General features: G+C 39.7%; 2 protein-coding genes across 4 annotated transcripts; one reads left to right on the plus strand and one right to left on the minus strand.

The window, feature by feature from the left end:
- Positions 1–167: 167 nt before the first annotated feature.
- On the minus strand, positions 168–14,756 carry znf106b (zinc finger protein 106b). Of its 3 annotated transcripts, XM_023279177.3 has the most exons (21): positions 14,629–14,756; positions 12,756–12,874; positions 12,574–12,635; positions 11,441–11,644; positions 10,041–11,309; positions 9,593–9,953; positions 9,439–9,499; positions 8,910–9,064; positions 8,756–8,816; positions 7,868–8,669; positions 7,700–7,749; positions 7,488–7,621; positions 6,876–7,010; positions 6,674–6,790; positions 5,389–5,580; positions 3,433–3,495; positions 3,155–3,274; positions 2,621–2,692; positions 1,687–1,758; positions 1,407–1,553; positions 168–1,257 (listed from the first exon to the last, which is right to left on the minus strand). In XM_023279177.3, exons 2-21 carry the CDS (start codon positions 12,870–12,872, stop codon positions 1,201–1,203), a joined length of 4,251 nt encoding a protein of 1,416 aa, XP_023134945.2. In that variant the 5' UTR covers positions 12,873–12,874; positions 14,629–14,756; the 3' UTR covers positions 168–1,200. The 3 variants fall into 3 exon arrangements, 2 of the variants coding, with proteins under 2 accessions (XP_023134945.2, XP_035808208.2); XM_035952315.2 differs by lacking the exon at positions 14,629–14,756 and having other exon boundaries at positions 12,578–12,635; positions 12,756–12,839; XR_008603499.1 differs by lacking the exon at positions 168–1,257 and having other exon boundaries at positions 1,476–1,553; positions 1,687–2,115.
- Positions 14,757–14,854: 98 nt separating this feature from the next.
- On the plus strand, positions 14,855–16,725 carry churc1 (churchill domain containing 1). Its single transcript, XM_023279181.3, has 4 exons — positions 14,855–15,012; positions 15,246–15,381; positions 16,206–16,276; positions 16,366–16,725. The coding sequence occupies exons 1-4, from the start codon at positions 14,974–14,976 to the stop codon at positions 16,456–16,458; spliced, it is 339 nt and encodes a 112-aa protein (XP_023134949.1). The 5' UTR covers positions 14,855–14,973; the 3' UTR covers positions 16,459–16,725.
- The last annotated feature ends 1,807 nt before the right edge of the window (positions 16,726–18,532 follow it).

Raw genomic sequence — 18,532 nt, forward strand, 5'->3', positions numbered from 1 at the left:
AAATATGTATTGTACAAAATTAGAAAGGGAGCATTTCCTAGAATTAGAGTATTAGAAATGTAAAAATGTTATTCAAAACAGAGGCTTGACATTTAATGATGCAAAATGCCACCATAAGAGGAATTACTTTTAAATGTGTCTGGTGTAAGAGGGATCAACAGTCTGAGTCTGGAGGTAAGTACAGTTTATTATCTCCATAATGTAGAGAGAAGAAGAAAAAAAAACAGGTCAGTGTGTGATGAAAAACATGAAATCTGGAATATATTCAGTAGGGAACTTGAGGATTCTACAAAATAGACAAGAATCAGTGACTGAACTGTTGGTGGTTGTGTTGTAATGTGGGTAATGTAGGCACAAAGTAACTAAACTGTACAGATGGAGAATTTACTAAGACAAACATGGACATTTGATGACTGTATGCATTTAAGAGAAATATCTGCAACTTGTACTGTATTAGTTCACACTATCAGCTGCTTCACACAAGCTGCTCCGACGTGTTTATGCCATCTTTGCTGAAATGTTCTTTATAATTAGCTTCACATCAGAACTAATGACACTCATGACGTGCTGTCAGAAGCCTTGTGTGACGGATTCACAGTGATAAAAAAAAGTGTCGACCAATGAATGCAAAAAAATAAAGAAATAAACTCAGGATTTGAGTCTGCGTTAGCATATTTGACAGGAATCTATGCATTTTTCCTGTTATTTCCGACGGTTTGATAAACAAAAATGTCTATTATGCTTGAGTAAATGAAAGCCCAAATGACAAATCATGGATACTTTTAATTCTTATCATTTTGGCTCTGGTGATTTTACTTTGGTTCCGGCTGGAACTTCTCTCAAGGACGCCAGAAATTCTTCAGTGCAGGAAATACACTGAAATCATTGTACTCATCAAATAATTACTCAAAACAGATGGCTGCAGAGAACTGATCAAGAACAAAAGCTGAAAAACACCTGACAAACAGTAGATTGACTTTTCTGTCTGAGTCACAGTTCAGAGAACAAGAGCTCATGTAGTTTGCATAAGACCACAAGGATGTGATCAGCCACACTCTGAATCTGCTCTTGAACATTAGTAGAGCTTGTGTGTCTATACAACCACACATGAAACAACTAATAAACAAGGACATGAGCTTGTGCTTCACGATGGATGAATCTCCATCCTCGGCTGCTGCATGGCGTTACCTCCACTTCTCTTCAAGGCTGCACCTTGCTGTCGTTCTCCACGTGGCCCTGCATGTGTTCAGGCAGCTCCTGCAGGAGAAACACAAACAAGAGAAACTTAGAAGAAGCGTTTTTCACTGAAATGTTCAGAGCTTCCCAAATGAAGCACAAACTAAAATAAAACACAACACTGACTGGAGAACACATGACCTGAGCTTATAGTATCGTCCATTCATCACCTCTTTAACTGATTGCCGTGTGGCAAAAAAAGAGTCGCAGCCTCTCCAGCGACATTTGAGCATCTGCATGTTCGGGTTGCTGTGATCTCTAACTAGGTGCTGAACAAGATGGTCCGACATGCCGAAGATCAGAGAACAATTCTGCCACTGCAAAAAGTAAAAACAAAAAACAAAGTGTTACAACTATCGAATATCTTCAAGAATCAGTGGGTTAGAACAAAGACGCCGTCTTAATGTTCCTCTAGGATTCATTTTCTGGATAATAACATCAGCTTCTTACCCAGCAGCGGTAGTTTTGCATCAAGTTGAGCTTTACAGCTTGAACGCTGCCATCGTAACAACCTGTGTAGATCTGTGTGGGACAAGCAACAGTACGTACGTAAATTTAATGCGTCAATATATAATTGCGGGACTTTTTGTATCATAGTTGACATTTTTGCTGTTTTCAGGCCTAAAATCAACATGGCCGCCTATAACCAAACACCACATGACATTTTTACAGAAAGAATCTTCTAAAATATTAGATATACAATTGAGTAAAACTGAAATTGAAAGTTATTTCTAAAGATATTGTAGTAAACCTGTAGACATGCCATAAATCCAAACTTGATTCACACACTACTTTATATTAAATAACTCAGAAAGCCTTGGAGTCTTGCCAGTCTTTTCTTCAGGAGGAAATGACATCATGTGGAGCAGGTCATGTGATCTGGAATTAACACACTTCCTTCAGAGGTGTTTTTGTAACAGGTAACTTAGTGGAAAGTGATTTCTGGGACACAGATACAATTTGTTATTTTCCAAACAAAATTTGATATATTACCAAAAAAGAAATATCTGTCATGATTATCTCAACTTAATAAAAAGAACACAATCAAAACAACTTTTGAATAAGCTCATTGTATTATTGTTTAGCTAATTAGAAGGTGGTTATTAAATTTGGACGGTTATTTAGTTTTAGTGATATCCAGTCCAAGTGATTGTTTCCATTATAAATAATTATGGAATTTGTAAAGACATGATCATAATGAACATAAAAAATATATTTTTTTTATTTTTAATAAAAATGTATGCAAGATGTATCTCATGGACTTCAAAAGTCCCTCAATTATATATTGACCATAACAATATCCATCCATATTTTCCTGTAGGAACCTTCACCATGCAGGTTTAGATAAAAAAAAATACACCTAGACAAGTTTTATTCCACTCACCACGCTCTTATGTACAGCCATACACATCACCATGCCACTGTGACCCCCGTAGACCTGCAGCCGGTCATGGGACTACAAAGAAACAAATATAGACTTCACATTCAAAAAAAGCCCTTAAAAGATGACAGATTTTTATAGCAGCGTTTAGTTCCAAAACCTTAAAGTATGTGCAGATTAGGACAATAAAACGTTTCTTCAATGATTACTAGAACTAAGAGGAGAGAAACTGACCTCTGATACTAGAACTGAACAGCACAAGAACTCTAATAATTGAAGACTAGCAGTAAAGACAACATGCTTATTTATATGAGATTTACACACATACAGTATTTATTTTAATGAATTAAAAACCTTAAGCTGAAAAAATTCTATGTTTTCATTGAATGTTTAGGAAGAAAAGACAGTTGAATTGTTCCTTTAAAGCAAAAACACAGAAAACATGGGAACACTTGTCATCCATTCTGAAATCATTTTGTTGACGGTTTCTGTTCAATATGGGAAACAAACAACAGTCTATAATGGAGTCAGAAATACCTGCAGCTCATAGACTCGAACCAGTTCATCCAGACAGGCTGTTACCATCACTTTCCCCAGGATAACAATCGCTGTGACGGCATGACCGTGACCCTTGTAGATGCGAATCAAGTCGCCCGTCTACAAACAGTAAAGGAAGACAACAGTATCACTGAAAGTATGAAATAGAAACAAAACACAAACCCAGAAAACAAATCTGCATGCAGTAAATAAACCATAACTACCATATTTTCATAGGTCAGTTCTACGTATTCATACTGCTGATCTAGAACTCTTACATGGATGTTGTGGGCGTGGACAGATGTGTCACTGGAGCCGCTGAACACCAGGTCATTCACCACCTGGAAACAGCAAAGGAAGCAAAATTAAGTACACATGACATCCAAGAAATCATTTCTTCACATTCTACTATTTAAAAAAATGGCCTGTATCAAACCAAATATTAGTCAAATTACAGCCATTATTTCTTTCAAAAATTTAAAAACAACAAACCATTACAAAATTAAGATTTTATGAACATGCTTAGTCACATTGCTGACATCTCAGAATCTGTTTCACGTGTCAAATCTAACATACAAATTGTGTAAATAGCATAGCCATGTGGTGCAGAATCACATTCCTTGACGTGCAACTGAGGGCCACAATAGATATCATTTCATCCATCCATTATCCATACACTGCTTAATCTTCATTAGTGTCACAGAGGGGCTGGAGTCTATCCCAGCTGACTGAGGGTGAAGGCAGGGGACACCCTGGACAGGTCACCAGTCTGTCACAGGGCTACATATACAGACTAACAGTCCCACTCACATTCACACCTATGGACAGTTTTAGAATTAACCTCAATTAACCTCAGCATGTTTTGGACTGTGGGAGGAAGCTGGAGAACCTGGAGAAAACCCATGCATTCGAGAACATGCAAACTCCATGCAGCAAGATCCCAGGAAGGCTGGGACGTGAACTTCTAGCTGCAAGGTGAAAGTGCAAACCACTGAGCCACTGTGCAGCCCTATCAAATTCACTTAAACACATCATGCTACAACTTTTTTGTGGAGACGCACAGAAAACTGTCACAGTTCTTATATTCCATAGCTAATCTTCAAGAAAAGTCTCTCTGATAGAACATAATTTATTGCGATTTAGGGCTTCTTTATTACACTGAGTTTTTAAAAAAAAAAAAAAAAAAAAAAAATTAAAAATAAAAAAATTAAAAAAATAAAAAAAAATAAAAAAAAAATATATATATATATATATATATATATATATATATATATATACATATATATATTTTTTTTAAATATTTAAGGGAACTTAGAATGGCTATCTGATTTGTTCAATGTGTTTGTTTATGTGACTTGCCAGTCACACAGGGGGTAATGCTGTGGCATTTCAAGACTGAATAGGATGTGTGAATCAAATTTAAGAGCAAACAATGATAAGATTGGAGGACCTAACATCTCAGCTGAAGTTATGATTACACTGAATAATTCTGTGGAAAGCGACAACAGTTGTCGGTTAATAATGCCAACCTAGCAGAAATAAAAAAGAGGAGGTGGTCTAACCTTTGATACGATTACTTTATATACACTCTGATCAGGTCTTAAGACGATGGGTTGTGGCTTTCCAGAACGGAAGAGGAGTGTTTAGAAGAAGTTTGTATGAGTATATAAGACGATGAAACACTTTGTGTAGTCAGTTAAAATCTGGAGATTTTGCTCATGTTTGTTCTTACAGCCTCTGTATGAAATAAATATTATTCGCATCAGACTCTGAAGACTGCTTGAAGACTCTTTCTTGAGAACTTTCTGAAGATTCCAACTTTTGCTCCAGAACTGATTTTTGACTACATGTTTGACAAAGCTGCCTGATCATCATTGGCCCTTAACAGGCAGACTGAGTCACAACAGAAGCTTTGGTTGTTTAAAAAAAAAAAAAAAATGCAGCATAAACGGGTACTCCGTCTGCAAAGTCTGGCAATTGTTGCCACCACAAAAGGCAACATGATCAATTTGTCTGACCTTTTTAAATCAGCACCACAAAGCTCTGTATGACAAGTGCAAAGCTGGATCAGAACATCATCCAAAGTAAAAAACTATTTCAGATGTGGGTGCCAGTATTGTTCCAAATGTAACTTTTTTAACTTTTTACCTGACAACAGGCAAAATCACCTAGTTTCGCAATATGGACTAAAACAAAACAGGTCCAAGTGAACTGAAACAGCATCATTTGCTCACCTTCAGGCAGAGTACAGTCTTGCTGTGACCCTCCAGCGAGCGCAGCAGCAGGCCACTCTTAGCATCTCGTACGCTGATGGTGCTGTCATACGATCCGACCAGCAGAAGCCGGCGGGCGCCCTCCTGAGCTGTACCCAGACAACTCACCCCTCGTGGGCCGTGGCACTCGAACACATCCAGCTGCTTCAGGGTCTAAACAACACACAGTAGGACATGGTTGGAGAAAAATCAAGAAAATTAGCAGAACAAAATAACAAAACATTCAAAAAAAGTTGATTCTCTTTGATTACTTATTATCTTTTATTTAAGTGCACACAGGTGTTACCAGTACTGGATGTGTTTTGATGCTTGCCTCCTCACTGCTCTGTGTAAACACAGCCTGCCGTTCAGCCCATTTCTGCTAAAAAATCCCTGAATTTTTGCCACGTGACTGCTGGTTGTAGCCAAATTACTGTTGGCTTCTCAGTTGCAGTGAAGACTGCAACATTTTTAGTTTTTGCAAAGGGTTTATTTTTGGTCATTTTTTTTTTTGAGACATTTACAGTGAAGTGATTTTGATGAACTACCAAAATTTTAAGATTAGAATTGGTTAAGTTTTTGTTGGAACGGCATGTCTCAGGTAAGTAATTCAAGGACCATCTGAAAATTAAAAATCCAATGATTCTTTCTGTCCTTACAGTTCCTGGTGGTGAGAAATGATGCAATTTTGCAGACCTTCTAAAAGATCATCTAAAAGATCGGCTCATCTACTCCGGTTATCTTTACAGAGAAAACAACAAAGTGGAATCAGATATAATAACACAGACTTGCATATTCACGTTTTAATATAAAAACAGGCTTGCAAGATCGCCATAAATCTTCATTTAAAGTTTTAGAGGCGTTGATTTAATGAGAACTGTAGTTGATGCAGTTGAACTGAACCGTCTTATTCTGAGTTACGTCAGTGGATCTGCAAAAACTTTTCAGAAACCGAATACTGAAAAAATATCAAACCTTGCCGAGGATACCATGTAATACAGGGCTGTTATATAGAACCACTTGTGTTTTATCTGAATACACTTCATAAACAGGGATGGATGGGTTTACAGTTTTATCATCATCATTATTATTTTATTAGGTCACATACAGAATGGCCAAGTGCAAGAAACCACATACAAAAGCTGAGGATCTCAAATTCCTCACTGCTCTTGATATGGTGTCAACAATGATTGATGAGACAGACAACCGCTGCAAAATTTTTCTTTGGCCAAATGTCTGCGCACGTGCATGAAACTGGTTGACTCACCTTTAAATCGAAGCTAGCGACTGATCCACTGGCGAGCCCAACATACAGAATATGCCAGGCTATGTGCAAACACAACACTCTGTCTGGTAGGGAGATCTGCTCCAGACACTTCTTAGACTACAGGAGCAGAAAAAAGTCAACATGTTAGCATTTCAACAACTACATACAGATGAGGCTTTCTCTTTCACAGTGAGTCTTGTACCTTTGTGTTGTAACAGCGCACAGTTTGGTCGCTGGAACCGGTGTAGAGGCGTGTCGGCATGTTCGGGAGGGACGACACCAGCAGACAGTTGATTTTATTGGTGTGACCCTCGAACACTGCTTGGCATTCTCTGTTCTGAGAATACAGATGACAGAAAGAAACAATAAAGCTTATCATTTTCAATGGCCATGCATTTACATGATGCCAGCTACCATATCCAGCCTGTACTAGGGTCAGATGAAAGGACATGTGTGTACATGAAGAGGAAACTTATATGAAAGGAAGCTTTGGAAGCCCTTTTAGGATGTGACTAAAAGGGCTTCCAACAGCGGCTATGGCTAAGATGTTTACGATCAAGCTTGTGCTTCGTGCTCACATGAAGCATCTGTCCATGCTTGTCTGATCAGAGGACATTTCTGCCTACCCAAGCTTTAGTTAAAATATACACATATAAATATATCAAAGATAAGAGAGACACTATCCTAGAGTGGTTTATAAAGACACATATTTTCCTAAAATGTTTACATGAGTTGAACCTCAAGTGCTTTGTGTAAAGGAGGGTAAACGAGTTTGACAAAAGCGTGTGTTCTTTTTCAATTGCCAGCAACATACCACCAGACTGTAGGCCCGCGCTGTGTTATCCCCTGAGCATGTGTACAATAAGCCATCGTGAACTTGCAAGCCGAGAACGGGGCCGGTGTGACCTTCAAATGCTCCCTCGGATGGTTCCTGATCCTCAGCAGGCTCTGAAATAACAGCAATTAAGCTGATTTCAACATCTTATTTTTGTATGCAACATTTAACACAAACAGGACAATACTCACCTGCAGGACTCGTTGCTTCGTTTGCTGTCATAGAAAAAGGCTGAATCTTTCTGTGGGGTCAATAGAGAAAAGCTGGTCACATTTCTTTTGTGTTCACTTCAGTTTGCAATAAAGTGACCCTGTAAAGTTCAAGACCGTCTATGAAATGATCCCTAGGATGAACCTCACCTGTCAGTGTCAATTTGCTGAAGAGTCCGTGTGCTTTCAGTGCTCTGTGGACGCTCTGGCTGCACTGGAACATTAGAATCTGTCTCTGGTGATTCCTCATGGTCAGACTCAATGTATATGACCACTGAGTTGGAGGAGTCAATCACTTCCACAGAATCATCGCTTTGATTCCCTTCATCATTTGCTACAGCAGCACTTTCATGTCTTTCGCGGACAGACTTGTCAGTTGCTGGCTCTCTTAATTTAACTTGTCCTTTGCTGTGATTTCCTGCTGCCACTTCATCACAAACACTTTCTGCTGGATCTGCTGCTGTCTTCACACAGTCCTTCATCCCCTTCTGTTTCTCTTGCTCCTGCTGCCTGGCAGATGATTCAGGAGGAGGCGGATTCACTGATGCGGAGCTCTCTGCTGTGGGTTGCTTAGCAGAAGCAGCAGTGGTTGCAGGAGTGGTTAGGTGTGGTGGTTGGAGCAGCAGAGAGGGGAGGAGATTAGGGGGAAATAAAGGCACAGGTTGCTTCATAGAGACCTGAGGGGCATCAGTGTTACAGGACACTGTGTTGGCAAAATAGCTGGTCTGTCCAGCTGTGGGCAGCTGGCAGATTTCTTGCTTTGCTGACAGAGTGGGGGGAGTTGGCTGAGGTTGAGGGGTAGACGATGCTGAGGTTGTAGCAGGTGTTTGTTGGCTTGAGGAGGTGGGGAAGGCACCAGAGGTAGAAAGAGAAGGTGGCTGCACAGTAGTAGCAACCAGTGCTGAAGAGGTGGAGGGTTTCTCTGCCAGATTAGATGCTCCAGTGTACCCTTCTGGAAAAGATTGGGGAAAAAAAACATTTGTCACCTACCAAACCACTTTAAGCACAAGTTTTCCTGTTTGTATAGATCTACTGTACCTTGCATTTCCTGCAGGATCTCAATGCGCTTGGCTCTCAGACCATTGACCTCCGCAGTGAACTGAAGCAACAGAAAAAACATTTACCATGAATCTATGAATGGACACCCGAGGAAAAGATAAACATTTATTATTTTCTTCGTTAGTGGTGTCACCTGCTGTCTTAGTAACATCAGTCTTTGGACTTCTGCGTAGGCAGCTTGCAGGGCATTGCGGGCCTGGAACAGAGACTGGTCCAAATCTTGCAACGAGTGGCTCAACTCCTCCTCCCTCAGCGAAACCACCAAGAGCTGGTCCATTGAACTGTGGTCTGAAAGTGAAATATTCTTCAAACTTAAGGTTTTATTTCATAATGAAATAGACTTTAAAAAGGCTACTACAATCACATTGTCGGAAAATGCAGCCAAACTAATGCAGCGGAGATATGCACAAATAATTATTTCTTGGTTGTGGTCAGTGTGCAGGTGTTACACTTTTACTGCTGTCGTTCTGAAAGAGCCCACATTATGCACATTTACAGGTTTATAATTATATTTTTAGCATCTACTAAAACACATTTGCATGCTTTCATGTTCAGGAGCTTTCTGTGGGAGATGACCCCTTTTAGCCCTTTTACAAGCACACAAAAGCAGCTATATAACACACAAAAGCACAATAATAAAGCATCAGAAAAATATAAATTACCCTTGTTGGAGTTCATTGTCTTCTTTTTTCTTCTTGGCTCCAGGTCAGAAATGCCATCATCCTGCAAGAATATATGATAATTAAAAACCACCAATAAAATGCATCGGTAAGCTGGATGTTTCAGCCATGTTCCGTAGTATATAGTACGACTCACTGTCAGCATTTTGTCTTTCCTCTTGCTCGTAACACTGTTGTCGGTCGAATCTCCATTGTCATTCTTCAAATGTGGTTCCACCTTCACAGAGAATCCTGCTACCATTTGACTCCTGCAGCTTGTCTGAGCTGCATCTGGTTGCTCCAAAGTTTTCTGCGTCTGAGTATCTGGCGGTGTCTCTGTGCGACAGTCGGCTGCCGTTGTCTGTTGTGGTGGTGGAGGTGGTAAAGTCATGCGTAGAAGTGAAGGACTGCCTGGAATCGACTCCCAATGGAAACCTTCGGACAGAGGCAGGTCAATGTCCTTCGGTTGTGTGGAGCTTTCTTGGATAGTTGGGCGGTTTACAAACTCGATTCCAAACCTGGAAACATACAGCAGACACAAAAGTAATTTGCAACTGTAAATAACAACTAAAAGGAAACACCTGATGTGATGGTGGCGTCCTCACCTGGGCAGCCCTTTTAGCTGCTTCTTCTTCATGTTGTCACAGATCTGGCTCCAGCTCAACTTACTTCTGGCTCCTGATAAGCTGAGCAACTTGTTCAGGGTTGGTTTCAGTCTGGCCTCTCTGACCCCCTGATTTTCGGCCGCTTTGTGGGCAATTCGGACCTTAGTGGTGTTGTTACATTTGGGCTCAAAGGATGTAGCTTCGACTGTAGGTTGTTTGAGAGAAGCCCAGCTGTCGGCAGCCACCTGAGACTCTCCTTCCCTGCTGCCTGATTGTCCATTCGCTGCTACAGAGCTCATCTCACAATACTGAGGTGCTTCTTGTGTCTTACTGAGTGCTCCCGGATTTGGCTTTGGTACAGTGGAAGAACAAACAGCAGCAGAGGCAGCAGAAGCAGGGGTGTTGACCTGAGGAGATGGCACAGTTCTAGATGGAGCAGAAGTGGCATGGTTCCTGAGGGAAACGCCTGCTCGCTGCTCCACCTCAGTCCCAGCTTGCTGTGTGGCGTTCTGCCTCCTGGCTTCTCGGTCTGCTCTACATGGCTCCCTCACACCGAGCACTCTTCTGATGTGCTTCAGCATGGCACCGACGTCTACATCCTCTATCGGAGCTGCGTTGTCAGATTTTTTGGCTGAAGCAGGTTGAGCTGAACCTTCTTGTCGTGGCTGAGAAGATCCTGAACTCTCACCCTCACCATGATCAAAGATGATGGCTCCACTCTGAGGGAGGCAATCACTGGTGAAGTCTCCATACGTAGCAGGATTGTGATAGCTGGACTTGCTGACGGCAGACATTGGTTCTGTCATTTCAGTGACATCCCACTGAGACTCGTGTGGTTTTGTAAGATGTCCGTCTGTTTGGGAGCTACCAACTGAGGCTCTGCTGAACTGCCTGCTGACAGAGAAGTTGCTGTCATAGCTCAGGTGTTGAGATGATTGGGTGAACTGACCTTGAACGTGAGGGTGATGCCAAGTTCCACCTGCTGGCGGTTCTGGCCAGTAAACGAATCTCCTGCTTTGATTCTGCAGAGTTGAGTCTGCACAGTGGAGAGATCTTCGCAGACTGTTCTCCTTGTTTTGGAAAACAGCAAAATTGCTTCCTTCCTGTTGAGGTTCCTGCACCCGTCTCCAGATCCTCAACTTCACCTGCTGGGATTTTTTCAGCTTCACTTTTTTGGATGGTGCAACGCTTTTTTTCTGTTGCGTTTCTGCCTGCTTCTGACCCTCTGTCTGCTTCTCTTTTTTCTTTTTCTTTTTTCTTGCTTTCTTTCTGTGATGGAAATAGAGTCATACAAACACAGTATTTCATGACAACAGAGTATTATAAGATGGCGAGAACAGAAAGCACACTCTAATGGTTTCATTTTGACTCCATAACAGATAAACAGGTGAAAATCTTACTCCTGATTCCTTAGTGTTTTGTTTCTCTCCTGGATTCTGTTGATGGCGTCGTGATCCAGAGTCTTTAACAGACTGACAGGCTTTATATTTTTGGACACCAACATTGTCAACTGGGCTTTGTGCTGAGCAGTTGAGATGTGCTTAGCGTACCCATTTAAACCCATGCAGCGTGTACTACATGCCTGGCAATGATGATCGATATCCCTGTTAGCAAAAGCACACAAAAAACATTTTGTTAGACATCATAGACTACAGTGGTAATAACTAGCAACAGATGAATGACAAAGTAAAGGAAAAAACTAAATAAAGCCACTTCGTTAGGTTTTAGGCCACAACGTGGTGCCAGAACAGCTTCGATTCTCTAATATCTACTGGCAGGGTGGAGCATCATTACCTAAAGACGTTCCGTTCACATCCATTCAGGATAGAAATGTGTCATCATAGGATTAAGGTGATCACCCAGAATAACTTTGTATTGATTTGATGTGACCCTAACCCCTAAGTGGATAAGTTGAGCCAAACTATGCAAAAAAAATGCCCCCAAAGCAGATCCTCTCACTGTGGGGGTTAATGAGTCAGGTTTGCCTAGTAACTGATTTTTTCATCAAAACAAAAAATGGTACCCATGACTGTACTCGGTCAATGCATGTTAGGATGATGTTATCTCAGAATGGCGGGCAATTTTTGGACACTTGTACCAATACAACAACAAAATTATGTACAAAGCAATATTTTTCCAAAAACTTACTTTAAGGAAGAGACACAGGTACTCCTGCAAATTCCTCTTTGATGAATTAAACTTCTAATATGTGAAACCAAATGCAAAAGTACTAAATAGAGTACTTAAAATAGTACTTAAAATAGAGTCAAAACTCAATTAAAATATAAACAAAGATTTGATTCCCTAAATTCTAGGCTTGACATTATAATATGTGTGATGACTTTGGTAGGATCACATTTCGGGTGGCAGTTGATATCCAGCTCAGATCATACTATGCTTCAGGCCTATCAAGTGCATAAAATATGTTTTTATTTACAGAGAAATATATTTGTCTGTTACGTATCAGTCATTAAAAATGATTTCATTCAACGAGAGTTGGTACACATTTTTACGTTTGACAAATGTTACTTACTTGCCTAACACTCTCTCCAGCTCTCTGTGATGCAGCATGCCATGCATATGCTCATGCGCTTCCTGTAATAAAGAGATATGTAGCAAAATTATAAATCCCTTTTAATAAATGCATGGTAAAAATCCAAAAATATTCACAACTACTGCAAATTCAAATATCTCTGTAAAATTAGAAACACTTACACTCTTGAGATGATACTTGCGACACAAAAGACAGTATGTCTGTTTGCACTTCTTGGAGGGTTTTGGACACTTCTCCTTGTTTCCCACATTCTCATGGAGGGTTTCACGGGTTGCCATTTCTGCAGAGTTAAGACAACAACAGAGAAGAGTTTGTGTAGATTCTCAGTCATCATGATGAAACCTACGTGCTTCAGTAGAAGGCATGTGGACTCTTTTTGGTTTTTGAAGATATTTCACTTCTCATCCAAGAGGCTTCCTCAGGTCTATCTGACTGGCAGGGAGTCCCACATATATTCTGCTACCCTCAATACAATGTCTAATGGCCCATCAATAACCAAAGACTCACATGCCTCAGGTTGTGAATGGGTCTCAGACCCCTTTAACATATACAATACCAGTCAAAAGTTTGGACACACCTTCTCATTCAATATTTTTTCTTTATTTCTACTACTTTCTACATTGTAGATACATACCGAGGACATCAAAACTAGGAAATAAGATATATGGAATTATGTAGCAAACAACTGTGAAATAACTCTAAATATGTTTTATATTTTAGATTCCTCAAAGCAGCCACCCTTTGCTTAGATTCTGTACATTCACGTTAAAACAAACACTGATGCTGGCCAAACAATTCAGGAAATGTAAAATTTCTGCACTCTTAAACTTGTCATACAGAAGATCTCAAGAACAAAGGCGTCTATTCCTGACAGATGTCAACAAGCAGAACATGGACAGAATCATAACAGAGCCCAGGTAAACACCTGATTTTGTATGGAAAGCCTTTTATGCAAAATATGGTGCTTCCATGAATAAAGCTGTACAGTTTGTCCTTAGATGTAACTTCAATTTACCAACTTACATATTCACATATGATGATTTGATATGACGATAAGGCTGCCAGTTACTCTGCTACAATCTAGTGTAATCTATGCAGGTATTCTGAATCACGTTTGGAACAGGCCATACACTTAGCAGTGTGTCACCTTTAACATTTTAGCATGGACTTCAACACCAGTTATTCTTGCTGTGAAATATTTACATTTAATCTTGATGAGGTTGCAAAAGCAGTTACAAGTAGACAAAGTTTGACCTTTTGACAGAGTATAATTTGACAGTCCGTACACATTGTGTGGTTTTGCTATGACTGAGATGATGTTGTTCACAAAAATAACTCTTTTGATTTTTGTGACCATTATTTCATGATATAAAGTATTCTTTATGTTTGGTTTGTGTTACTGTGACTGTGACTGAGATATATAGTGCTTCAAGCATTGTCTAAGATTTCAATGTGAGAAAAAAATGCTGAAAGTGGGTGAAATGGCAATTAAGCGTTTGATAGATCAATCTAACATTTCACAGATACCATTTTAAAATATCCATATTTTGTGATTTCAAGAAAAGGCTCTAAGTAAATCGAGATAGTCTTGCAGAAGGCCTGTGATGATTTGAGAATAAATAGGTGGGCTTCCCAACCACTGACAGATAAAACATCTTCAAAAACCATAAATAGAACTCCACTTAATTTCTGTTGAAGCTCATGTGAAGACACTATCACTGCGTCTCAACATCACAGATGCAACGCAGTAACATGATTGACTCTGTCCCACCGACACTAAATGAATGATGGGAGAAAACTAATAACTAACAAACCACTGCAATCACAGAAACTTAACTTACAAAAAGCAACACAACGTGCTTTTCAACTCAGCACTAAGCAACGCTCACTGAATGGTTAACAGGATTGACTAAACGGTTTTTCACTGTCGCTGTCTGCATTACGACTCACACATGTAAAGTTAGTTTAGATAAGTTTCACACAGACAATACAAAATAAAATATTAGCTAAAAATGTAAAACAGAGCATAATTACCGCACAAATTTCACATGGCAACGGGACGTCTATGTTGCTACCCCGCCATGTTTGTCTACGTAAATTACGCTAGTCTTCAGCGGCCAATCGCTCACTAAAGAGGAAGCTGGAAGTTCGGCTGCGCAGTTTTCGTAGATTTATAAAACAAGCGGCTAGGGCGGTTTGAGTGGTGAACAAAGATGGCCGCCTTTGACAATGTTCTACAACTCTAATGAGCCACACGGGCTACCGTTTAATGCGGAAGTGGGCGTTTCTGCTACGAAATAATTAGCTATCTGTTAGCCGTTTACAGTCTGTTACGTTACAACTGACTTTTTAAAGAATTGTAAATAGTTTTAAGTGAAAATGTGCAACGGTTGTGTGCAGAAAGAGTACCCAGACCGGGTAAGTTGACGCAAACGAGAGAGCCCACAACTTGTTTTTACACTTTCTCTACGGTTTAACTAGTAACTGCTAAGGTTATAGCTAGCATCGGTGTAGAGTTAGCCGAGTTAACGAGCCACCTCCTATAGGAGTCCATGGAATAACGGGAAGAGATACAATTTAAGTTACCCACAAGCAATTAAACGATGAATATGATATTATTAAGGTAGTTTTTTTCTATTTTTTTTATCCAGGGTAACACTTGTCTGGAGAACGGCTCTTACCTGATGAACTACGTGGGCTGCGCCAGCTGCCATCAGAGGGACTTCGTGCTGATCAGTAATAAAACCACTGAGGATGATGATGGAGAGGAGATTGTCACATATGACCGTTAGTCTGCCTTTTATTGTGCTTCAACTGCAACAGAAACCCAGCACTGAAATCAGATAACAGGGATAATAAAAAAAAAACTTTCAAAAGTATTCAAGATTTATTTGTCATTTCTCTGTGCATGACTGTACACACACAACAAAAGAAATCGTTTCCCGCAGGCTCACATGAGTACCACAGTCATAAAATAAATGTAAAAAATACATTAATTACAGATCGCTACAAGCCTGAACACAGTGTTTTAAAGTGCTGTGAAAAGAGTGCTAGTTCAGTCCAGTCCAGTGGCATCACAGCGTGTTACAGTGGTACCAAAGTGCCAGTCAAGCAGCAAATTTATTCAATTGTATCCACTATTTTTAACATAGGTAATCAGGTATTTGTCATTCCAAGACGTGACATTTCTAGTTGATAATGGGCAGATGGAGATGGGGGGGCAGGATCATGTTGTCAGACAAGCCCACCCAAGGTATCAGGTGGCAGGTTGTGCTGTGTGATATGATTGTTCAGATGACAAATGTTGGAATTGTGGACATTTAAGTGCCTGGCTATGGCTCTAACTGACCGGCCAGCATCTGGTAAACACTGAACCACAATTCTCAACATTTTCTTAAATTTTACAGACCAAAAAGTAATCAGGTAATCGAGGAAATAATCAGCAGAATATTTGACAATTAAAATAATACATCAGGATGTTCATCAATCACATCTAAAGGGTCCACTTACAGTACTTAAGGCCTTGTATTTGGTTTATCTTGTCTTGCTGGTAAGAAATTCGTCCACAGCATGTTTAAAAATAATCCATTCATGTCCATTTCTCTTTCCAGATGTTTGTAAAAACTGTGACCACGTCATCGCCAGGCACGAATATACTTTCTCTGTTGTCGATGAATATCAGGTAAGTATTACCTACCCAAGCAATGTGGGGGAAATGTAAGTTTGGTCAGTTGTTGGCACAGCCTCACACGTGTGTTTTGTGTCATCCAGGAGTACACTATGCTGTGCATGCTGTGTGGAAAGGCAGAGGACTCCATCAGTGTGTTACCAGACGACCCCAGACAGTCAGCGCCTCTCTTCTAAACTGCAAAACACACCAATTTTTAGACCGACTCTCACATGCTGCTGACTCCTCGCTTCAGAGTTTCAAGCATTTTTATCATCCACTCAGAGTTTTTATCTATCTGTAATTGAGCACATCATACTTTGTGGCTACTCTTTGGCTGTTTATGAATTACTGTATGCTGATGGGAGTAGAGCAGGAACTATAACTTTTTATGACCATTCATGACGGTAAATATATTCTCTATGTCACTTTACAATGTATTGTAAATAAACTTTTTTTTTTTTTTAACTACTAAGACGTGTATTTTCCTCTGGATTTTACTGCTTATTGGACGTTACATCTGTCAGATTACCATGGAGCAATATCTAATAAAAAACAGTTTTTCATACACATGAAGAATGACAAACCGGCTTAATGTTTAGAGCAGGGATGTCAAACATGCGGCCCGCAGGCTAAAACCGGCCCGCCAGAGGGTCCAATCTGGCCCGTGAGACAACTTTGTAAAGTATAAAAATTACAGAGAAGACATTAACTGCAATTTGTAAAACTATAAAAATAATTTGTAGACCATGACAACTTGTTTTGATCAGTGAAATACTAGATTGTCATTGCTCTTCTGTCATTTTGTGTCTCATTTTTAGAATGTTTTATCTTGTTTTTGCAGTTTTTTGTCTCTTTTTTTTGTCTGACTTTAATCGTTTGTGTCACGTTTTTGTCGTTTTGTTTCTCGTTTTTGTTGTGTTTACTTTTTGTCTTGCTTGTGTTTTTTGTCTCATTTTTGTCATTTTGTGATTGTTTTGTGTATCATTTTTTTGTTTTGTTTCATGTTTTTTTCATTTTTTGTCATGTTTGTCCATTTTTTGTTGCTTTAACTTTTTTTGCCAAATTTTTTGTGACTTTTGTTTCTTGTCGTTTGTCTTTTTGTTTCTTGCTATTGTTGTGTGTCACTTTTGTAATATTTTGTTTTGGTTTTGTTGTCTTTTTGTCTTTTTTAAAGTAAAATACTATATTGTTCAGTTCCAGACACTTATGACTAAATGTTTTGTGCCTTTGTAGACACTCTGTGGTCTGTAAGTTGTAATGTGTAAATGATGAACTGATGCATAATGTTGTTGAAACTGAACTTATTTTTCTTCAAAAAATTCAGGTTGTTCATAGTGTTTTGTAGAAAGATAGTGCCTTAAATGTGAACATTTTCAGAATGTACCTTTTTGCACTAAAACAAAGGAAAAATTTGGAGTTGTGGTTATTTATAGGTTATTATGTTATGATTTTACTGGTCCGGCCCATTTGAGATCAAATTGGGTTGAATGTGGCGTCTGAACTAAAGTGAGTTTGACACCCCTGGTCTAGAGGAAGCGTGAAGGCAGCAAAAGGCAGCCCACAGGACAGCTAATCCACCATTATGCAGAAAAAAAATGTCATTTTTTCTCATATCTACACTTTCTTTAATGTCCCGTCAATTACCTCAGCCTACCTGCTGCTGACACATTGTCTTCTTCCATGTGTAAATCTCAATGAACACAGCAGATGGAGCTTTTATGTTGTTGTCATCATCTGCATCCCCACCAAAACATTCAGTCACCAGCTCGTCAGCAGTCTCTTGTGCTGCAGAGTTGTCTGTCACTGAATGCAGCTGCTTCAGCACAAACTGACAAGCGATGGCTCTCGGGATGTGAGTTTCAGAAAACACACTACTTCAACATCTGAGTGTGTTTCCTCAAGGCTGCATTCAGTGTTTTCCCTTTTATCTGAGTACTGACAGTGCTGCTAAGGTTGGCACCATACCCTCCATATGATCAAATTCTAATAAAAAGCTGCACACGGCCATTTTTGATGATTATACAGAGTAAGTTAGACACCGAAATGTTGCTGCTGAGTTTTGTAAATGAGTGCCACTAACTGAAGTGGTATCAGAAATTAGTGAAAAGCTGGGCAACCTATCAGCACCGTCTGGGGCAAGTAAGGATATAGTGAAGGAATTTAGATGAACTGACCTTTAAGCACGATGAAAACTACAGCATGAGTGACCAGAGTGCTATTTTTGAGATCTGTCTTTTATTCGGTTTACTGTCACCGATCAGGTGAAGC

This window comes from Amphiprion ocellaris, chromosome 12, assembly GCF_022539595.1.
Source record: "Amphiprion ocellaris isolate individual 3 ecotype Okinawa chromosome 12, ASM2253959v1, whole genome shotgun sequence".
NCBI lineage: Eukaryota > Metazoa > Chordata > Actinopteri > Pomacentridae > Amphiprion > Amphiprion ocellaris.